Consider the following 23,142-nt stretch of genomic DNA (forward strand, 5'->3'; position numbering starts at 1 on the left):
TAAATAAATAAAAAATAAAAAGGGCGTGTCAGCGCCTGCGTAGTGTACGGCTCGGGGCGGTGCTTGCGAAGCCCAGTAAGGCGCCTTCCCTGCGTAAGACACGGCGGAAGGCGGCGTCAATCCTAGGCAGGGGGTGTGGCCCCGGGGACGCCTGCGCAGTGCCCCTGCCGGGGGGCGGGGCCAGCTTGGCCGGGGTTATGGGGCGTGGTCTCGAAGGCGCTTGCGCGAAGGCGGTTGGAGGGAGGCCCGATTCCCCTTTGTTCAGATTCGCCATTTTGCGAGGCAGCGGCAGTGGCGGCGGCGGCGGCGGCTGGAGCCTCTGATTGGGTTTCGGGGTCCGGTACTGGAGCCAATCAGCGCGGGCAGCGAACCGGGGGAGCGAGGCACGGTGAGTATGAGGAGCCAATATCCAGCGGCCCAGAGCCGGCCCCAGCGCCCCGATTGGCGGGTCTCGCTGACCACTCAGGAGAGGCCCAGGCGTCCGTCGAGCCCGGGAGTCGAGCCGAGGCTGCCGGAGCCGGGGAGCCGGCAGCCCCGGCTCGGAGCCCGTGGAGGCCTACGGGGGCCGTCCAGCGTAGGGATGGCGCCCCGGGGCCAGGCTCCTCGGAGTCCGGATCCGCTCCCGGTGCCCGCGGCCGCTGCGCCGCTGCTCCCTGCTGCTCGGGTACCGGGAGGGCAGCTGGCCAAGCGGCCGGCCGCGGACCGTGGCGGTCTCCCCGCGTCGTGCCAGCCTCATCCTCTGACCTGTCCTTGTGTCCCCCGTTCCGGGCCCCGGTGAGGCCCGTGTCCCCGGAGCCCCTAGGCAGTCGGGCCGGCAGATCCGAAGCGAGGCCAGGCGGGGACGCGCAGCGCAGCCTGCAAGACCCACCCCGGGGCCGTTAGCGCGCCCGCCGCGCCCCTCCTCCCGGCCCGCCATCCCGGGGCTCCGGCCCGGCGCCGTTACCACCCCTTTCTGCTCGTCATTTCCTCTCCTCCCGCCCCGCTCGGCCGGCGATGCCGGCACACCTCCGTGCTGGAGCCTACCCAAGCGCTCTTCCTCTTTTCGCTGGGTGTTTGGAACCTCGGTCTTGCAAGACTGATAACCTCGTGCATTCTTAATGACTGGGGGCACGCATCTCTCCGTTTCTTTTATCCGAGTCTCCTGTGAGCTCTGCGCCTTGCATGCTCTCTGATTCTGCTTGCCTTGAACCTTTTGTGCTGCCAGTGTTAGGCACCACTCGGCTCAGCCCACTCGTGTCTGTTTTCTAATACACTTCCCAAATCCCGTGTGAACGTTTTTTCAAAAGATGTTTAAAAAAACTTACATGCCGAGATTTTTTTTTTTTTTCCTTTGAGCGAGAGAAAGTCTTCCATGTGCTGAGTAGTCTTTGGCGGGCATCACCTAAGTGCTGCGAGCGGGAGAGGTAGGAACCACGCCTGCCCTGTGGAGATTGGCCCGTGAGAAATCAATACCTGGGGCTTAGTGTTATGTAGAGGTCTAGTGCAGTAGCGGGAAGTGCTATTTGCATGAGGAAGCCAGCCAATTTTCATCGGCACACTTGATTGGGCGTTGGAGGATAATGTCCTGGGCGAGGAGAGCATGTGTAGGCAGCAGATAGTGCTGTTGGACGCAGAAAGGGCCAGTAGGACTAAGAGTTTAGGCGGGAAAGTCCAGTGTGTAAAACCTTGCAGATCTCACAAAGGAATTTTTGGAAACTGCTTTGATGGAGCTTAAAAGTGATGTAGAGTGGATTTTCTCCCTATCGGTGAAAAAAAAAAGTTAAGGATTCTACTCCATAATAATAACTGAATTGGTGTGTGTGGGGGGAGATTTTTCTCTGGCCAAACATCAGTTGTCCTCAGCATTTAGATGGAGCCCGCTTTCTGGGTGTGGTTTCTTTAGTCACATTTGCTGAATTTTTTTTATTTGATTTTGTTTTTCGAGACAGTGTTCCTCTGTAGCTTTAGAGCCTCTCCTGGAACTCGCTCTGTCGACCAGGCTGACCTTGAACTCACAGAGATCCGCCTATCTGCTGGGATCAAAGGCGTGTGCCACCGCCCCCACCTGACAATGTTTGCTGAAATCTTATCTGATGGATTTGAGAAAACTAATCCAGTGCTCCTGAGCTGAAACAGCTTCACATTTTAGGAAGTTTTTCTTTGTGAAAACAAATGGTTTTCTTAATTCCCTTATGTTCTAGTTCCCTGTTCTATTGCTGTGACAAGCACCACACCAAAAGCAACTTGGGGAGGTTTATTTCCTTTCCCAGCTTAGAGTCCATGAAGGGAAGTCCAGACAACTCAAGCTTCAGCGGGTGCTCTTTGCTGCCTTTCTCCTCAAGGCTCAAACTCAGGACCTCCTGCCCAGAGGAGATGCATCCACAAGGGCTTGGGCCCTCCCACATTCATCAAGAAGATGCCCACATGTTTGCCCACAGGCCAGTCTAGTGGAGGCATTTTCTCAGTCGGTGTTTTCTCATCTCCAAACCCTGGCTTGTGTCAAGTTGACAACTAACTGGCATGCCTTAGTTCTCACATTTGCAATAGTAACTGGGTCAGCGTCAGCACGGGTTCAATCTTTTTTAAAAATAGAGTTGCCTTTGGACCGGGTGTTCTGACCTTAGTGTTTTAAAAATGGATGTATCTGGCCACTTGAAAATGCCAAATGTTTTTGCTGACAAAAGGCAGTTATCCTCTGGTGACTGTCGCCAGGGCGGTCAGAGCCTCCACTTGTTATCTGCCTCTGCATTTTAAGAAAAAGTAATGCATATTGGCTTTCGCTAGTCACAGCCTGAGACTTTCCCCTTTGAAGGACTTCACCCTAGACAGGACCTCACACTTCAGGTCATTCACATGACACCTCCTCCTGGTGGTTTCCTTGATTTATCCCCAGCTAGAGAAGCCTATCTTCCAAACTCGTGTTTACTTTGTTCTCCTCCTAGGAGTCTAGAAGACATTTTTGTTCCCTTTTAGACTTAAAAGCCTCTTTGAAGTTAGAATCTAAGCTCTGGCCAACTGCTTCTGTGCCTTTTAAATGGGCAGGGAGTGCTGTGGAAAGAATGAGAGACCAGAATAAACCCACTCTCATTCATATTCATTTCTATCCTCACTTTCAGAAACATTGAGAATGTGGTGGAAGAGCTAGACAGACTGAATACAGCAGCCTCAATTTCGTCCTCCTCTTGGGCAGAGGAGCACTTGAGGAGGGCAGCCTGTCAGGTCACGTGCGGTTCTAGCTGCAGTTGACAGAAGCAGGCACATGCAGCTCCACTGGAGCCAGGAAGCAAGCGCCACGGCTCCCTTGCTAATGCAGAATGGCTGCTGCCTTTGGAGCTGCCTCTGCTCTTCAAACCCTTCCAAGTACAGCGGGTTTCCATGGCGAGGCGTTTGTATCAGCAGGATAAACTAACGAAGTCTAGGTGCTACTTGTTAATCATCCTTCAAGCTCCATTTTACATTTTAATCTGATAAGATGCAGATTTATGGACGTTTAGCCAAGAAGAAAGCCTTATAGGAAGGGGACTTGGGGCTAGTGGACGTACTGAAATACAGAGACTGTTAATACTCTCTATTTTTCACATCAAAGTGTAATCAGTGTATGTGTGTATATCTTGGTGAGTTTTTAAAGCTCTCCACACGGGTACAGTCCCTACTTCTGGAAAGTGATGAGAACTTTTGTCACCCCAGAAGGTTTGTGGAGCTTGCCCAGTTAGCCTCCCCTTCTCTTTCTCAGGCCCAAGGAACTCTGATCTTTTCTTCCTGTCTAGGCTACCGATATCAGGGTTTATATGAATGGTGCCATGCTTGTTTATATTGTAATCTCAACTTTATTAGTTTCAAGACAGACATTTTGTGTTAGACATAAGGTAAAATGTGTGAACATGAGGCCTGCTGTGTGGGTTCACGTCTTTAATCCCAGCACCTGGAAGGCAGGGGGATCTCTGAGTTTGAGGCCAGCCTGGTCTATAGAAAGGGTTCCAGGACAATCAGGGCTATTTGAAGAAACCCTGTCTACACACACACACACACACACACACACACACACACACACACACACAGCTAAAAGGGGAAACATTGGTTTCCCTAGTAGAGCCACCTAGTTTGGCTGATTTTCCCTATTGTACCTGGAGTCTCCCAAGAATCAACTCATTCAAAGGCTGGTATAACAATCAGTAAACTTTTCATCTGATGTGATTAATATCTAGAATATAGAAAAAAACTCAGAAATTAAAAAAACCAAAATAATCTACACAATAAACAGTTATCAAAAGATTACAAATGGCCTGTAGATGTATAAAAAAAAAACATACTGAGCCACCAGGAAAATACAAATCAAAACTATGCTCACTCAAGTCAGAATAGCTGTCATTAAGAAAATAGAGAATAGTGTTACATACACAGGGAGGCAGAGGCAGGCAGAAGCCAGCATGGTCTACAAAGGGAGTTCCAGGACAGCTGTTCTGCAGAGAAACCCTGTCTCAAACACCCCCCCACACACTGAAAGAAGAAGACAGAATGCTGTCAAGAATGGGAGCAGCTCTTAAATATCCTTGGATGGAATATAAACTAGTTCAACCACTATAGAGAGTATATGGAAATTGGTGCATATATTAGTCAGGGTTCTCAAGGAATAGAACTGAAAGAGAGTGCGTGTGTAGAGGTGGCTTATACCCTGTGATCCAGCTCATCCGCCATTGGCTGTCTACCAACAGAAAGTCCGAGAATCCAGAGGTTGTTCAGTCCTCAAAGCAGGATGTTCCATACACACCAGAATCCTGAAGAAGTAGGCTGTTAATGCCAGGGAAGGAATGAACTTGCCAGCAAAGGCAAGCAGGGAAAGAGCAGAAGTGTTCTTCTTCCATGTCCTTTATACAGGCTGCCACCTGTATAAAGTGGGTCTTCCCACTTCAGGTGATTGAATTTAGACAAATTCCTCACAGATGTACCCAGCTGCTTGATTTTAGTTAATACCAGATGTAGTCAAGTTGACACCAGGAGTAGCCACCAGTGTGGAAATTCTCCAAAACCTAAGACTAGAACTAGTGCATGAAACTGCTGTACCGCTCTGGGGTTACACCTGAAGAGAACAGAACTAACATATATACTAAAGGCACTGCATTTCATTGCTGTGCCCTCACAGCCACCAAGTTAGGAGTCTAGGTGCCCATCAGTGGTAAACGGATGTGTACTCAATGGACTATTGTGCATTAAGAACAAATGGAACCGCAACAACGCAGTAAGGGAAAGGAGGCATGTTCAGAAAGACAACCACCAACTATGTTCTCTCGTGCGTATACTCTAGATTAAAACCGACAAAAAGGGGGATTATTTGTAAAGAAAAAAAGAGGGTCAGCGTGGTCCAGGCAGGTTACATACATTATGTAAAAGCCATGCTAATAAAGTAGCAATCAAGTTTAGTTATGTTGCTATTTACATTATCTTCCCATTGCAAGTCCATTAGAACCCACACTAAAGGTGTAGTGGTCTGTTTTGGTTATGGATAATAAGTCTGATTATTATTACTTTATTTCTTGGTTTTTTGAGAGGGGGTTTCTTGTGTATCTCTGACTGTCTTGAGACTCACAGAGATCCACCTATTTCAGCCTCCTGAGTGCTGGAATTAAAGGTGTGTGTCACCTCTGCTTGGTGCCTGATTATTGTTTTTATTGAGTATTTTCCCCAACTTTGTAGCATAGAAATTTGTAGGCAGTGAAGTTGAAAGAGTGTTATGATGGATACCCATGTACCTACTACTTAGAGTCTACCATTAGCATCTGCCATACTAAATGCCAATTCATCGTTCACCTACTCATTCTTTTTTTTAATCAGGAGTTAAGTTACTACTAGAGGAAAACACTTGAGATATAGACATAGAAAAGAATAGTCTTCCATCCAAGTACTGGGGACTGATGAGTCCCAACCTTGCTTGATTTGTGAGATCCGACAAGATCAGGTGTGTGTGTCCAGGGTGATGTGCAGGCAGTAAAGCATGAGGACCTTCTGACTAGGAGCCAAGGGCACTGGCAGTAGTGTTCATTGACAAATGGGGTTATGTGAAATTAAGAGTTAACAAAGTGAATAGCCTGCAGAATGAAAGTTTCCTAGCGTACTTTAGACAAGGGGTTAATATCTGCAAAATTATTAGTTGTTTGTTGGAGGCAACTGCGCATCCTCAGTTGCTGTCCTCCTTTGAGACAAGGACTTTCATTGTTGTGGGGCTCACTAATTAGGCTGAACTAGAGCCCCAGGGCTGTGTTGTCCCTGCCCTCTCAGCCCTGGCCTTATAAACTCACCACCACACCCAGAGTTCTAGACATTCTGGGATCAAACTCAGGTCCTCATGCTCATGAGACAAGTAAGTACTTTACCAACTGAGCCACCTCCTTAGCCCCAAGAACTGCAAACATTAACCACCAGAAGACTAGACCTGCCAGTCAGTAGATAGGTTCCACAGCTCTCAGAAGAAGCACAGAGGGCCAGTATCTTCAAATGTGACCACTATCCTTAGGCACCAGGGTAATGTAAATTAAAACTACGCCATCTCTCCTTCTCACCCAAGTCAGAATGGCTGTCATCCAGAAAATAAAGACCCACCAGTCCTGTTGAGGATATAGGGGAGAGGAGCCTCATTTACACAGCTGGTTGGTGGAAATGAGTGTGGAGGTTTCTCAAGCAGATTAAACAGAACTGCCACGTGACCCAGCCATACCACCTGTAGGCATGGACCCAAAGGGTCTGTGCTACCTCAGAGATGCTTGCACATCCATTGTTACTGCTGCGCTGCACAGTAACAAGGGAATGGACCCAACCTAGATGTGTCATCAACAGAATGGATAATAAAAATGCCTTGCATATGCAAAATGGAATTTATACAGCCATAAAAAATGAAATCTTCAAGAAAAACAGATAAATTTGGCAAGTGTTATGTGATGGCTATTCCTTGTGTCAGCTTGACTACGTCCAGAATTAACTAAAACCCACCTTTGAGGTATTTTTGTTGATTGAATCATTTGAAGTGGGAAGACTTACCTTTAATCCAGATCTTTTTAGGTAGGACAACCCACCTTTAATCTAGGCCCACGTTCTGCTGGTGGCAGCCTGTATAAGGACATGGAAGACTAAAATCCACTAAAACTGAGCCAAAAGAAACAGTTCCTTTCCTCTTGTTAGGTTTTGGTCACAGCATCACAGAGATAGCTAACACACAAGGTAAGTTTCCAGGAACAAAATAAGTACAGGCATTTTTTAAATGTGAAAATACAATATCATGTTTCTGTTGGCTCTGTTGGTTCGTCTTTTTGAGGAAGGTTTGTATAGCCCAGGCTGGCTCAAACATCTCCTGTTGGTTTTCTTAGTAATATCGCCTATAGTTAGAAAATAAAGGATGGTGTCTTAAGAGAGCTTTGCCGAGTGACTCACTTTAGGTTTTCTCCTTCCCTTTCTAATAGGATTCCCTAGCTGGCAGCTGCCTGGGATCTGTAGAGTGAAGCCACAGGACTCTTACGTGGCGGGGCCATGGAGCAGTATACGACCAACAGCAATAGTTCCACAGAGCAGATCGTGGTGCAGGCTGGCCAGATTCAGCAGCAGGTATGGAGCCGGTGTGCTTTGACCATCCCAGTTCTGGAGCTGGTGACGGAGCGGGGGCTTGTTTGTGGTTACTCTGGGGAAGTGCTTGGGCCCTGTCAGACCTTACAAGACCCTCCCGGGTCTCATGACTTGTGCTGCACTGGGAACCCGTGTGTTGCCACTTGGCATCTGTTCTTTGTGAAGACACTTGAGAAGTACATTGGCCCTCTGTAGCTTATTGAAAAGAAAGCCAGAACACTTTCTGCTTTGCTCTGGATTTGGTCTACTTGTTCCCTTTGTTTTATGCCAACTTGTGATAAAGTAAGGTTTAACCACAATAGACAACAGTCAGATTTCAGGCAGTCTGCTGGTCTGTTCTACCCCAGAGTTTATTCTGAACAGTTGCAGTTAATATTAGAATAATACTTTGGGTGCTGCTCTGAATAAGTACATATTGAAGAGGAGCTCCTGCTGCCAGTTCTTCCATAAGGAAGTGGACCAGATGTTTGAGTTAGTGCGCAGAAAACATTTGCCATGCTTTTACCTAGGTTTATAGAAGCAAACCTTCTCTCCATCCCCCCCCCCCCCCCCAGCTTTGGAAAAAAGACATTGTTTCTATCTGCTCACAGGCCAGTGCTGTTGTCCTGGGTGTGTTTTCTCCTTAGAACAGAGGTTCACTAAGACAGATTAGAGGGAGGGTGAAGGAAGTATTGATGATGAGTTCCATCCCACTGGTCAAGGAGAGAGGCTGCCCTGCATTAAAGGGGATTAGTGAGCTTGGTAGCTCCCCAGCCTCCCCCCTGTCCACTCTGCTGTAGCACTAGCAGCTTCCTGCAGCTGCCTTAGCAAATGGGCCTGGGAGCCTTCACATGGGCAGAGCCTTGGTGGGTCTCTTCCTGGGAGGACTTCCCCAGGATAGGAAGTCAGATGGCTTTCTGAAAAGGTTGCCTCTAAAGCAGCGAGTCATTTGGATGGGAATAAGTCTTCATTTGGGGGATGCAGGAGTAGCAGCCTTTCGAGGCTGAAATTTGGATCACCATGACTAGTTCCTTCTTCCGTGGTGCTGTGTTAAAGCCACAGAAACTTGGTCATTTCAAGGCTTTAAAACCTGGTGGTTTTGTTCCTGTGAGCCTAAGCAAATGAAGAAATCTTTACCATAAATGCATAGCAGTGGGGTAAAATCCCTGTGTTTGGAAGTAAGGAAGGCCTGCATTGTCCTGTTGTGTTAAGTCACAGAAGTATGTTATAAGGCCCACTCTAGGGACAGCCTTGCTATATGACAGCTTGGAGATGGGAGTCCACACCTTTGAAAGCTCCTGTGTGGAATGAAGCTTTTCAGAGACTCCCCATTCTCCCTCAAGTGATCTCAGGTCTTGAGCTGTACGTTTCCATCCTGATACATTTCAAGCTCTTCCTGTTCCTGTTCTCAGCAGCAGGGTGGTGTCACTGCTGTCCAGTTGCAGACTGAGGCCCAGGTGGCATCCGCCTCAGGCCAGCAAGTCCAGACCCTCCAGGTAGTGGTGCCCTCTCTGATTCTCTGTGAGCACTGCATGAACATTGCCTGTCCGCTGCTGTTTGTGTTTGGATCTCCAGTTGAATGGCAAAGTCGCATGCCTTTTGTGCTGCTAACCTGTCTCTGAGGCCAACATGCCAGTGTCCCATGCCAAAACATCTGGTGACTGCTGTCTGTTTTCTGAGAAGTATGTGCTAAGTGTGTTGCTTTAGAAATGCCAGGAAACAAGCCACAGGAAGACATTTTACAGATGGCTTTAGAGCTTACTCAGTGCTCAGATGCCAGTCCAGCCACTTGGTGAAGTTTTGTGAATTATATTACACCAGAGAAGTGGCCTGGAGAGGCCTGGCTGTACTGTGTTTTGTTTTTGCTAAAAGTGCACTTTGACAGCCAACAGCCATTGCACTGAGCCAAGTTTATCTGAGGACTGCATGGCCTTTCCTGTCTCATTACGGGCTCTGCTGAGGTGATGGCATATCTCTTGGATGGGCATATTTAAGTCGAGCATAGGGTATGGTGGTCCCTGCCTCCTGTCCCAACACTTGGGATATGGAGGCAGGAGGAATGAGAGTCTGAATCTGGGACCAGGTTGGGCTCTCTTTAAAAAAAGAAAAAACAGAACGGGGGGTGGGGGTGGGGGTTGGGGGGGTGGCACACGCCTTTAATCCCAGCACTTTGAGTGAGAGGCAGGAGGATCTCTTGAGTTCAAGGACAGCCTGGGCTACAGAATGAGTTTCAGGAAAGACGCAAAACTACACAGAGAAACCCTGTCTTGAAAAACCAAAGATGGAAAAAAAAAATGAACTGGAGTTAACCAGTGCTGTTCTTCAGAATCATGTATGGTCAATTTAAATCAATTTAAATATCCTTGAAAAATAAGAGTAGCAGCATTGGTCTTTTCTGGGTCCATTGAGAACTAAAGGTTTTGAGAAACTGGCAGGATTCAGATGCCTGCCCTCCCTGTCATCCTCCACTGAATTGGAATGACTTAGTTGAGCTTCCAAAGACAAACTGGCATCCCACTTTCTAGTGAGTGCTGCTGAGATCCTCTTGAAGGTAACCGCCCCTTCCTGTAAGCCAGTGGTTCTCAACTTCCTAATGCTGTGACCTTTAATACAGCTCCTCATGTTGTGGTGACCACCAACCATAAAATTATTTCATTGCTACTTCATAACTAATTTTGCTACTACTATGAGTTGTGATGTAAATAATCTGTTTTCTGATAGTCTTAGGCGGTCCCTGTGAAAGGGTCATTTGACCCCATAAGGGTCATGACCCACAAGTTGAGAACCACTACAGTAAGGCCTTGACCCTGTCAACCTGCCCCAACCCTGGCGCTTAGTAGTGTCTGGTGATGACAGTGGCGAGTTCTCCACATACATTAAGACAAAAGAAGGGGGTTCTGTTTGTCTTCCTGCACAGGTGGAATCTTAGGGAGCGCAGTAGCTTTCTGTCCTGCTTGCTTCATCTTGTTAATACATGAAATGGTGTCTGGGGTTGTCATTAACCACCGTGGAATGGGAATGTTAGTAACGTGCTCTTACCTGTGTGGCTTCTGTCTCATGCATGAGTCCTTAGCATCTGTTGTAGACATGGTGAGCTCTTCAGAGTCTCATCTCCGTTATCGCATGATATATAGCATGTTAGTGTGTGTTGGTGGGCGGGGGGGGGGGGGGGGCGGTGGATAACCAGAAAACTGTTGTGTCTTAAATCTGGGGAATGAGTGCTGTGGCAGTGTGGAGACCTAAGTGTGGATCTATAGAACTCACATAAATATGTGGGTTTGCCCTGTAACCCCAGCACTAGGGCACAGAAACAGGCAGCCCCCGGGGCTGGCTGCCTAAATCAGGGAGCCCTGGGAGACTGTCTCAGAGTAGCAGGGTGGCGAGCAGGAGGAGATACTATCCAGTGCCAGCTCTAGCCCCCACTCTCACTCAGGGAGCTGCACATCCTGACAGCACACAGTAACAACACAGCTGTGTCAGCCCCAGGAGCTCCAGATTGCATTGAAAAGAAATGGAATGATGGGAATTTTCCTCTGTAAATCTCAGCATTTCAGGAGAATTTTAAGTAATTCTTTCTCTTACTCCCGTGGTAAGGCTTCTGATAAATTTCCTGACATAGCGCATAAAAGCATTGGTGCAGCAAAGGGGATTTCAGTGGAGAATTAAGAGGAGAGAATGTGAGCAAATAAGCCATAAAGTCTTTACAGTTTCTCAGGGGCAGCCCTGAGGGTGGGCTATTGCCATGGTTCTGATGGCGGTGAGTGGTAGCAGGAGAGCCTCACCATCTCCTTATCTAGGACAAATTCATCGTCCGCACAGTTGACTGATGCTGTTGGAGGAGACTGATGCTGGAACTGAGAACAAGTATTTAGCTGTTCTGTTACAGATAGTTCCTTCAAGCAAAGTCAGTCTACAGTGGGAGTTTGGATTTGTCCTGTTGCTCATCCCCATCTCCAGAGCAACTTCTCTCTGGGCCTCTGACGGCATTCTCCCTGAGTTTTCACATTGGGATGACTTCCTTTCTAGAGTGATCTGTTGACGCAGAAGACTTGAAGATTAGAAATCATTTACACATGATAGCTATCTGATTTCAGTGTTTGATTGCGTCTGATAATTAAATAACTATGTAATTATTTAAGATGCAGTATGCAGAACTCGACTGTGGTGGTCACAGACTGACCGGAAAGTATTTCTGGAGAGTTGATTTGGTTTGATTTTGAGACAGGGTCTCATCAGGCTTATGTGGAGCTCACTCTGCTCCCATCTGTCCTCAAGCCCATGCTCCTGCCCCAGCTTCCCGAGTGCTGAGATGACTGGCCCACCCAGGCCATGAGTCTTCAGTGGTGGACTCTTTAAGGAGCCACCATTCCTGGACTCCTCCGGGTCAAGTGGAAGAGAACGTTCATGTTTCCCTTTTGAGTGAAACCCAGGAGGAAGGTTCGCATGAGCTTTCAGAGCTCTTCCTATTTATTCATATGCTAGAGTTAGGGCTGCTTGGATTCACCACCACCATTACCTCCCTCACTGCCGATCTTCCAGTCGGTACCAGAAACCATTCCTGGGTACCTGTTTGAGAAGGCAAACAACCTGGTGACTTGACTGCTTTCTTAAATTCAGCCTGGTTTTGGTGATAAATACCTTACATCTATTGAGATTTTCCAGATTCTCAATAGGCTCCTTATATTTGACTTTTGGATATCCAACTTGGCACTTAATCAAAAATAGCAGAGGTATCTGAAGAGCATGACACTTAACTTTCTTGGAGTGGCAGAGATGGCTCAGTGATTAAGAGCACATACTGCTTCTGCAAAGGATCTGAGTTCAGTTCCCAGCACCTGTGTGGCAGCTCTTAATCACTGTAACTCAGGCTCCCAGGGGATCTGACAGTCCACCCTCTGCAGCAGCATATGCACATAAGCTCCACACAGACAAACACATGGGGAGGGGGAGGTAAAAAGACTGACTTTTTCATCCTGGCACTTGGGAAGCCGCGGCAGGAGGATCTCTGAGTTCAAGACCAGCTAGCACTACATAGAAAGACCCTGTGGGGTGGGGGATGACTGACTTTCACTAAAGTCTGTCTTGCCTCCCCTCCTGCCAAGCAGGAAGACAATTCCAGTGACCAGTGACTGTCTGGTGAAGCCACTGTGTCTTACGCTGTTTCATTGTTGGTGTTTTATTTCATTCTAGGTCCAGGGGCAGCCATTAATGGTACAAGTCAGTGGAGGCCAGCTAATTACATCAACTGGCCAACCCATCATGGTCCAGGCTGTGCCGGGTGGACAAGGCCAAACTATCATGCAAGTACCTGTGTCTGGAACACAAGGTTTACAGCAGGTAAGTGGTATTTTAAAAGTACTTAGATTGCACATCAGTGAAGTTTGATATAAGTATGGGTGGTATATATATCCATGTGTGTACAGGTTTGCACACACAGATGCAGGCTAGTCGTCCGTCAGTGTCAGGTGTCTTCACCTTTAGTCAGCTGCCAACACTTTTAATTGTTATACTTGAGAGTCCTTAAGAAAACTTGGGCGGTGTACAGCCTACCAGATAGATGAAGAACGTCTCTAGGACATGGGGCCCTGTCCTGATCCTCTTCCCCTTCCTCCTACCACAGTCAGTCAGCTGAGAGCTGTGGGAACTTGAGGTCCTAGGCATGTCCTTTACAGCCTCAGTGGGTAGAAGGCACCTAACTGGAGGTAACCTCCCAGCTGCGGGATGTGTGAGGCAGGCAGGGCTCCTCAGATGGGTCAGGGAAGTGACAGAACGCTTCCAAAGCTGCTGAGCAGGGAGATGGGGGTCTCAGGTGGGCCATGGCAATGACTTTGTTTAAGGAGCTGGGCACCCTGACTTCTGGGTTGGGGGTGTTCTTGAGTATAAAGTACTAGAAATTTTGAGTTGTGGGGCCTTTCTAAGTACTTTCTCATTGGATCTTTAGAGGTTTGTATCCAGCAGTCAGGGAAGTGGGATTCTGTACATTGAGCAGAGTGTTGAGGCTTTTTTTTTTAACCTTTCCTCAAGTTAGAAGCCTTCAAAGAAAAACTTTCAAAACTTGTCAAGTTTCTGATGATACTCCTAACAAGTGACTGTGGCAATTAGATAAGGAAAGGAACTAGGCTCGGGTACCACACAGGATCTCATGCCTTCCCTATTTGCTCTGTGAGGTTTGGTGCTCCAAAACCTGGAAGCAAAGGAGAAGTCTGGGAGAGGTAGATGGACATTAATGGCGGTGCTGAGTGGTGGTGAGGGTTTCGGACTGGAGTAAGAGGAGGAATACAAGGTGTCCCTCACCTCCCCTGTCTCCTGCTGTGCATGTTGTCTATTCCCATGGTTGTAGCAAGAAGCTTTTGTATTAGTTACTTTTCTTTTGGCTCACATTAGTTAAGGGCACCAGCCCAGCATGGGGAGGAGACATGGCAGGAACATCGCATCTGCAGCCGGGAGGCGGAGTCATGGATGCCGTGGGTCAGCTCGCTTTCTCCTTTCTTCACTCAGTTCAGGACCCCAGCTCACGGGATGCCACTTGCAGTTAGGATAGGTTTTCCCACCTCAGTTTGTCTAATCTAGAAACTCCCTCCACAGACGTGCCTAGGGCTTGTTTCCATAATGATTCTTTATTCAATCAAATTGATGATTGTACATTTCAATTTCTGTGGATCAGGAATCTTGACAGCTGATCTCTGTCTCTCAAGGACCTAATCATAATGTTAAGCTTGGCTGCCATAAGCTTAACATTTGACTTAGAAAGAATATATTTTGAAAGTTGTTTTATTGGTTTATAAAGCACTTGAGTATTTTTAATTAAATGTACTTTAAAAAGATAACCATTCCAGCAATGTTTTTTTTTAATGAACACCGATTCTTTAATTGTTGATATCCCAAACAATATTCAATATTATTTGATGGTTTGAAAAACAGAAACAAGCTTTTCAGTAATTGATAGCTGATATTAGGACAAGACTCCTGTCCTCTTCTGAGCATTTATTACTCTGTTGTAATTTTGGGACTAGGGTCTTAAGTAGGCCACACACTAGCCTCAAACTCACTGTGTCCTTTAAGACTGGCCTTGTATTCCTGACCATCTTGCCTCTGCCTCCCAGGTTGTAGACTTAAAGGCATGTGCCTCCACATATTTCCTGGTCTCTAGAGGAATTTATTCAGCTAATTTGCAGAAACCAAAGGAGAGAGACTGGAGAGAGCGCTCAGCAGTTAAGAACACTAGTTATTCCTCCAGAGGACTCAGATTTGATTTCCAGTACCCACATGGTAGCTCACAGCCATTTGTGACTCCATTTCCAGAGGATACAACTCCCTCTTCTGGCTTCTGTGGACACCAGGCATGCACATGGTGAATACATACATGCATGCATGCAAAATACCCATACACATAAAATAAAAATGAAAAGTAAAAACAAAAATAAGGAACCAACGGAGTCATCTCGGTTTGGTGCCAACCTTTTAGTGTATTGTCTTTCACAGATACAGTTGGTCCCCCCTGGTCAGATCCAGATTCAGGGCGGGCAGGCAGTGCAGGTGCAAGGCCAGCAGGGTCAGACTCAGCAGATCATCATTCAGCAGCCACAGACTGCAGTCACCGCCGGCCAGACTCAGGTGAGCAGCAAGCCATCTCATTCACATAGAACATGAATGCACGAAAGCTATCAAAAATGTCCTTGGGTTCTCGGTGGGTCTTTGGCATCTGTTGAGCATGTCATTGTTTTCTACAGACACAGCAGCAAATTGCTGTCCAGGGACAGCAAGTGGCCCAGACTGCTGAAGGGCAGACTATCGTGTACCAGCCAGTTAACGCAGATGGCACAATTCTCCAGCAAGGTAAGCTGCCACTATTGCCCTGGAACTTTGCTGCCATTAGGTCTAGCCTTTGTGTACCTGGGAATGCTTCAGAGGTGTTGTGAAGTCCACATCACATTTACACAACAGCAGGGTTTCCACCAGATGGCCAGGGATTATCAATTCTTGTCACCATAGTGACCAGCCCATTGATGCTGCAGTTTAGTTCTAGGCCTCTACATCTAGTCATCTAGTTGTTTACTTTAGAGTCAAGAGGGCTTCTCAGCCTCCACCTGGCTGAGACGATGTAAACACACATACAGAGAATCTGTGCCCTAGGAGGAGATGAGGGAACACGAGTCTAGACAGGCTGGGGAAGAGGCAGGCTCAGAGTGGACTACTTACAGGCTTTGGAAGCTAACTAAACCCAGAAAGGCTGCTCAGCCAGAACCATGATGGTTCGATTGAGACCAAGATCTCACAGTGTACTACATGCAGAGAGTGAGTAGCTGTGTGGTAGTCACATAGAGAGCCAGGCTGGACTGAGCCCCGGCAAGGCTCGTATAGTGTGACCAGGTCCTCGGGCTGCCTGCAGCACGTTGTTCCCCACGGAAAAGCAGCAGCAGAGCTGCAGCTGCATTGGCCGTGGGAATGGCCGTGAGGAGGCCTCCACATCATCTTGCCCTTTGGATACCATCGTTAGAGTGTATAGTATGGGGGTGGAAGTATAATGTATGTAGAATTGGGCCCTAGACCATTCATAGACACTTCCAAAAAGGAACTTACACAGACTGCTTAGCAAATGGAGTAAAGGAGTGGGGGAGGGCATCTTTTCTCCCTGGCGTTTGTCAGTGCGTCTGTCCAGGAGGGTATACGATAGCCAGGTGGACGGGACTAACCGTCTTCCCTTCTTTCTGTTCCGTGTGCCTGTTTTTTTGTTTTGTTTTCTTAAAGTTACAGTCCCTGTTTCAGGCATGATCACCATCCCAGCAGCCAGTTTGGCAGGAGCACAGATCGTTCAGACAGGAGCCAATACCAACACAACCAGCAGTGGACAAGGGACTGTCACCGTGACACTGCCGGTGGCGGGCAATGTGGTCAACTCGGGAGGAATGGTCATGGTAAGGAAGGCTGTTCCCCATTTGTGTTCTGGCACAGGAGCTTTCCACGGGCTCCCCATCTCAGCTGCAGGTTGTGAAATTGCTTATGGTGTGAACTTCTTGGAGTTGAACTCCATCTCAGGCACTAACAGTGGTCGACACTCACAAGATGCATAATTCATTCTGATGCCTCCCAGTGTCTCAGCCTATTCTAGACACTGGAGATACAGCAGAAGAGAGGTGTGAATGTGCAGTTTATTCTGAGTGTTCATGCTACTAACAGGGCTGGCCTCTGTTCCTGCAGATGGTGCCTGGAGCTGGCTCTGTGCCTGCTATCCAAAGAATCCCTCTACCTGGAGCGGAGATGCTGGAGGAAGAGCCCCTGTATGTGAATGCCAAACAGTATCATCGCATCCTTAAGAGGAGACAAGCGCGGGCCAAGCTAGAGGCCGAAGGGAAAATTCCAAAGGAAAGAAGGGTGCGTATGCCGTGTATGCATGCTCTATTAGCAGTAGGTGACATTTACTAGAAAGGCGGGAAGCAGCACGTTTGTTCTGCCTGTAAGAGTGTCTTGAGTAGGGTGTTTGCTTGTCCCTTCCAAACAATGGGAGGCAGGCAGGCTTGCTGTAAGAACACACAGTGGCTATAAGCCAGAGGCTTTCTTTCCCCCTTTCTTCTGAAAGAAGTCCAGAGGTGACTTGTCCTCGGACTTCGTCTCGTCTACAGCTGCAGTGCTTGTCTGTCACTTGTAGTCTGTAATGGCTATGGAGCTGGGGCCAAGGGAATACGAAAGAGGTGCTCTCTTCAAAGGAGGCTGTCCAGCCATCACATTAGCCAGCATGCAGTGACCCAGTCTAGCATACCTGCAGAGAGCGTAGAGATGGTGTCTCCTCCTGACCTGCCACCGCTCAGGCACGCCTCCCTCTGGGATCAGTGCTGGGAAGGGGATAACGGTCATCACGTTTCCCTCCGTTCATTGTCTTGGAGTGCCACTGTCTGGAACTTTGAACAGTTGAATGCACTGGGTGACCGGCAGCTCTCACCAAGTTAGGTGTTCCTGTTTTCAGAAATACCTCCACGAGTCTCGGCATCGACACGCCATGGCACGGAAGCGAGGTGAAGGGGGCCGGTTCTTCTCTCCAAAAGAAAAGGATAGTCCTCACATGCAGGTAAGGGGGTGGAATCCTTCGTCCTCTGCTTCCTGCCTTCTCTTCAGCAGCAGCGAGCTGTCCTCCATTCAAGGAGACGTGTCCTCCACAGAGTGCGGGGTCGTTGCTTAGCTTCCTTCTTTTTAAAAGCACTAAAAGGTTCCACCCCGTGGCCTTTCTTTCCCTTCTTGTTTTTCTAAATGTTTTCTATTGCCTTCTTCTCAATTCCTGTGTTTCAAGGAAAGGTTTTCTTTTCTTTTAGCATGCTCTATTAGCAGTAGGTGACATTTATTACTACATGACAGGTCTTGTGTTAAGCACTCCAGTAAACTTTTAGTTGTTGTTTTACTGACTGGCGACCTCAGGGCCATGGGATAGGAGTGACTTCTTGTCACCATTTTTGCAATGAATATGAGTCTTTGAGAAGTGAGTAACTTGACAGGTCAGTCGGCAGATAGCTGCGGCCAGTAGGCTTGTCCGCCTCTTCTAGCTCTGCGCTCTCTTTCACCTGCCCTTACCCATTTCTCTCTCTCCTGCCTGGTCCGCGTCTTTCCAGTCTCCAGGCTCAGATGCTCCTTCTCCATCGTTTTGCATGGGTATCTTTTTCTCACTGCATAGCCTAGGCTAGCCTCAAATGTGCAGTATTCCTGCCCTAGTTTTCTAAGTGCTGGGAGTACAGGTGTGTGCCACCAACAGGCAGTTTCTGTCCCCTTCCTTTGAGGCCTGGTTAGCTCTGAAAGGCCTTTAGCCTGCTCTCATCTCGAGATAGAGCTCTTTTACTCTTGTCTTTTCCTGCAAGTTCTTCCTTCACTTGAAAGTATGAAAATCATCAAGAAATGTTCTCTGTTTGGGTCACACTGCTTCCCTTACTAGAGTGTAAGTTACATCAAAATAGGTTTTGTTCTCTTGCGTTTGTTGGGCTTAGCTTAGGATCCAGTTCTGAACAAATACTCAGCAAGTACTGGATGAGTTGCTGAATTCCTTTGGTTGGCTGGCTTCACTGTCATCACGTGGAATTCCTCCGTATTCTTACAGCCTCTTCCGTTGACCACAGGCACTTCTGTATCAGATCGTAAAGACTTTCATGGTCTACTCGAGGCAGCCTGGGTTTCCTTGGCCTGTCCATGGGTGGGCTCTGACACTTCCTTCAGTCATGAAGGTGGTCTGCAGCAGGACAGCCCTTCTGTTCTTTGGTGCTGTCTGTGGGGCTGCCAGCTGTGGGCCATTGTGTTAAAGGCTCTCCTTATTCTCCATGCTGACTAGAGGATCTTAAGTTCCGTAGCCTCTTAGTCCTTTACCTGTGGAGTAGAATACCAATAGGATTCCAAACACAGCATGTCATGGTGCTTGCTCGGGTCTTTGTCCTAGCCACGCAAGTATGTTAAGGGTGGGCACAGGTCAGGATGCTATGAAAGCAAAACTCTATCAACCATGCAGCTTGATGGGGAGCCAGGCCAGGCCTTAGTGCTTTCAGGGGATGGACCTGCCACCCTCATTGATGGTAGAGTTGTATTTAAACCATGTGTGCGGAAAAAGAGATCATTTTGGAGCTTCGGTTTACTTGAAAGCTGGGTGGGTTCCCTGGGTGGTGAGTTGTAAGAGGCAGAAACTCCTGCGTAAAGGACTGTTGTTCTGTCTTTGTAGGATCCAAACCAAGCTGATGAAGAAGCCATGGCACAGATTATCCGAGTTTCCTAACCCCAGGAGGGCGGCAGAGCTGACGAGTCATGTTCCTCTCCACTGTTTCCACTGTTTGGAAATGGCCGACTCTTCCAATGGGACACTGATGATTGCACGCTGCCCTTGCTCAGGACAGGAACTGCTTAGCTCAGGATTACAGCTGCAGTGCTGGCTGAGGAACTGGAGTTGCCAGCCTTTGTCTCACCCTTTCATTCAGGACCTTTTTCAGACTGGCGGTGACACTGACCTTTTGTGAATTTGGATGATACAAGGAGGTGTTGACCAGCCCAGCGTTCCATACCCAGCACTTCTCTTGAGTGGTCTGAGGCCAGCCAGTCAGCCATCGAGTAGGGAGAGCAGCCTTCTCACCTTGGCCTGCAGTCAAGGCAGCCGCAGCCCATGCCTTCCTGTGGAGTGTCACCAGCATCCATCCCCTGGCGGGATGTCGGGCTGGCTGATGCACTGCACTCAGGTGGCTCTCAAGAAACAGAAGCTTCATGTTCAGACATGGGGCAGCAGACTGAGCTGCAGTCTCTGGCTGTGTGATAAGAACCTGTCTGCCCACATGTTAGGTTGGTTTTACTTCAGCCAAGAAAGTCCAGAGAGGATCTTTTGGACTCAGGATAAAAGGATAGACGACCTTGAGGATCTGTCTAAAAGGTACATCACTGACTTAGCTCTGACTGGTCTGCTCATCCCTGTTAACAGGCCTTCCGGGCTGTCATTCGTACTGGGCCACTTTAAAGACAGTTTAGAGAGTAAATGGACCTTGCAGCAGATTTTCCCAGGAGAGAACAAAACTTCACAACATCTGTGCTGAAGTATCGACGTGTACGGTGGTTCTTCAACAGAGGCAAACCTAGGATCTTTAATCATGGGCTTTATGACAGCGAGTAGGGAAGGGAAGGATCTTTGCATTTCCCTCTAGAGAGCAAGTGTCCTGCCTGCCCGGGTGCTGCCAGAGAGCATGATTCCCCAGTGGCTGGGTGCCAGGCCTGGGTCTCAGGCTGAAGAGAGCACGTCACTCACTCACATTCACGCTGACCACCTTCTGCCGTGCACTAAGGGAAGGTGGAGGTGTGCTCCTTCCAGTGTCCGAAGAAGCACTGTTGAGGTGGCCATCCTGGACGCATACTGGAACACTGCTGGAGCTCGGAGTGGAGGAGAGACTCGGCTTCTTCACCCCGCCTCCTCGTGCTGCCCAGAGGCTGAATGTTCTTCCCATGGCAGCTGATCTCTTTGGTGCCAGTTCCCACTTGTTTTCTCCTTTCTCTGTAGGCCTTGTAGCAAGGTTTGCACACGCATCTGTGCTGTGGGGATCCACTACAGACTGGGAAGAAGATTCCTGCGGGGTCAGGAATTGGGCCGTAGCTCCCAGGATGAGTTGGGCCTCAGAAATGTGTTTTCTGGACAAGCACTCTACCGCTGAGCCACACACAGCCAGCCCGCAATCTCCTGTGGATGCTGAGGCTGGAGGAGAAGAGTGGGCTGCTGCTCTGCAGTCAGAGTCAAGTGCAGTCATTCCCAAGACTTGGGGTTGGTTAAGATACCAGTCAAGTCTAAAGACCGGCTCTTTGACTTCGTTCTGTGTTGAGGATGGGAAAGATTTTAACCTTAGAACGGAACATCACAGGTGTGGAGAGCGGTTTAATCGGAGAAGCATGAAGTAAGCCATCGCTTCCAGCTCCCAGGAATCTTGCCATTGCTCCTGGCTTCCAGATGTCAGAGGGGGCTAATCCTTTTTTAGTAAACTCACTAGAAACTTCTGGCTCTTCACGTGAGCTTTCGGATATTACTGAAAACCATGAGGAATTTCTACCTTTGTGGTGGTGAGGATTCTAAGGGAAGGTCAGGGATTCCTCAGACCTAACGTCTAGTGCTTAAGCCAGCAATTGTAGATGTTATTTATTTGTCTCCATAAGTTTGTATATAAGCTTAACCTCGTATCGTTGCTGAGTTTCATTTTGAGGAAGGCACATTTGAGTTTGATTTCCTTTGAGACAGATGCTTGGGTTTCCATTTGCCCCTGCACTGCGGTTAGCTCACGACCCTTTCTTTGTGGTATTGTAGCACAACGTCACAGCCTGGGGGGCGGCTGAGTTCTGGGTTTTTGTTTGTTTAACTTAGTTCTTTTTACCTGTTCTTGGGATCGTAGTGATGGCTTCAAAGACACAGTGAGTGGAGGAGTGGGCTGCTGGTCTGGTGCATCTCTGTACTTCCTGAGCACTTCTGTTGCAGGATAGCTAATGTGTAGATTTGAATTGCACTGGCAATAAACGGGGCACGCCAGTGTCCAGACGCCGCACCAACAGCCTCCCCTGGCTGCAGGGTGCCTGATAATGATGTCGTGATTTTCCTTTGGGTCTCAACTATGTAGGTCTCCCCACCAGCAAGGGGGGTACAGGTGATCATTGGTGTCATTGCAATTTTTTTAAATAAATTTATAAAAATAGTAAAAAGTGGTTTGACTTTATTTTGTTTGGTTTTTGGTTTTGCTTTTTGAGATCTGAACTGGCTATGTAGCCCAGGCTGGCCTCCAACTCACTATCTTCCTGCCAGGTGGTCACCCCCACTCCCAGCAAGGATGACATCTGAGAAATCTGCATGTCCAGTGCCTGGAAACATTCATAATGTTTTATCACCAAAACAGCCCTCAATTTTCCATGTGGTAGACCTAAATGGAATGAAGATACACTGCTTAAATTTTGAGCAAACTAAAATCCACAGCTTGGGGCTGGGAAGCTATCTCAGTCTCAGCATGGGAGCCTCATTTCAGCTCTAGAAAGCATGTGTAAAAGGCATGGGGCAGCCCTGGCTTAATCTCAACAGTAAGGATATGAAGGCAGGACAATCCCTGGAGCCGGCTGAGCGGCCAGCCAGGCCTGCTTGGCAAGTTCTAAGCCATTAAGAGACCCTGTCTTAAAAAAGTGGACAGACCTGAGGAATGATATTCCAAGGTTGACCTGGCTTCTGTAGACACAGATGCGCTTGCAAAACCCACAGCCTTCGGGTATGATTGCTGCTTTATGATTCTCCAGAAATCTGAACAATCAAGACTAGCTTCTCCATTTATCTCAGGAGCCGGGGAAAAGCAGACCCTGGGAGCTCAAGGTGAGATGCAGCAGGCCTGTCCTTCCAGAAACCAAGCTCCCAAGGAAGAGTGCTGGCAGTGTTGAACAACTCAGTCTAACGCTTAGGGTGTGCTTCCAGTCACGTGGGGACAGGAGGACCTGTCTCAAGTTCAAAGGTGAACCAGGGGCCTGGTCTAGCCATAAGGGAGGAAAATACTGATTCCCTTCTGGATTCTAGTGGTCTCCTTACGTTTCGACGAGAGCCAGCATGGTAGCTGTGCCCTCCTGTGTGTGTGGCTTCTGGAAAGCCGATGCAGATTAGATTCTGTGGGAAACCTACCTACTCACCCCCGCGCCCCTCCCAGAGAGGGAGACTGGCTTCCATTTGGAGGGTCCCTGTGGTGCTTCTGTGTGGGACAGTTGTCACCATGGGGAGACAGCACCACACTGCACCTGCTGATGCCTGAAGACTGCTTCTCAGAGCCCTCCAGGCAAGCTGGGCGCCAGGCTTTGAGGAAGAAAGGCATTTCAGAATGAGTCAAACACAAAACAGGACATGCGGAGGGCGGGAGCACAGTCCGTAGGGAACGGGTTTGTCATAGGAGAGCCCTGGGAGGTCTTTGTACGCTTGTGGCTCCCTAAGGGACATCTCTAAAGGTTGCTAGGAGAACCCCTTTCTATCACCAGAGTGTAATTTATAATGAGGCTAAAAGTGTGAAGTCGTTTTCCCATTAAAGCCCTTGGGAGACATGGCTCAGCAGCTGAGAGGTCTTGCTACTCTTG

The 23,142-nt window shown here is 48.3% G+C and overlaps 1 protein-coding gene across 13 annotated transcripts; it reads left to right on the forward strand.

The window, feature by feature from the left end:
- The first annotated feature begins 58 nt into the window (after window positions 1-58).
- Nfya (nuclear transcription factor Y subunit alpha) lies at window positions 59-21,747 on the forward strand. Of its 13 annotated transcripts, none has more exons than XM_076557594.1 (10): window positions 59-388; window positions 7,428-7,569; window positions 8,979-9,062; window positions 12,757-12,903; window positions 15,049-15,180; window positions 15,297-15,402; window positions 16,333-16,481; window positions 16,765-16,938; window positions 17,528-17,629; window positions 19,253-21,747. In XM_076557594.1, the coding sequence occupies exons 2-10, from the start codon at window positions 7,495-7,497 to the stop codon at window positions 19,304-19,306; spliced, it is 1,023 nt and encodes a 340-aa protein (XP_076413709.1). In that variant the 5' UTR covers window positions 59-388; window positions 7,428-7,494; the 3' UTR covers window positions 19,307-21,747. The 13 variants fall into 13 exon arrangements, with proteins under 13 accessions (XP_076413709.1, XP_006996968.1, XP_006996967.2 ...); XM_006996906.4 differs by having other exon boundaries at window positions 210-388; window positions 8,979-9,065; window positions 16,315-16,481; XM_042266548.2 differs by having other exon boundaries at window positions 230-388; window positions 8,982-9,065; window positions 16,315-16,481.
- The last annotated feature ends 1,395 nt before the right edge of the window (window positions 21,748-23,142 follow it).

This window comes from Peromyscus maniculatus, chromosome 21 (genome assembly GCF_049852395.1).
Source record: "Peromyscus maniculatus bairdii isolate BWxNUB_F1_BW_parent chromosome 21, HU_Pman_BW_mat_3.1, whole genome shotgun sequence".
In the NCBI taxonomy this organism is placed as follows: Eukaryota; Metazoa; Chordata; class Mammalia; order Rodentia; family Cricetidae; genus Peromyscus; species Peromyscus maniculatus.

What these genes read in the sequence shown, in the direction of transcription:
- Nfya (XM_006996906.4), top strand. Translation starts at nt 7,495, where the DNA reads ATGGAGCAGTATACGACCAACAGCAATAGTTCCACAGAGCAGATCGTG. An exon ending in AAGTCCAGACCCTCCAGGTA is followed by an intron (nt 9,066 to 12,756) that starts GTGGTGCCCTCT and finishes ATTTCATTCTAG; the next exon opens with GTCCAGGGGCAGCCATTAAT. An exon ending in GAACACAAGGTTTACAGCAG is followed by an intron (nt 12,904 to 15,048) that starts GTAAGTGGTATT and finishes TGTCTTTCACAG; the next exon opens with ATACAGTTGGTCCCCCCTGG.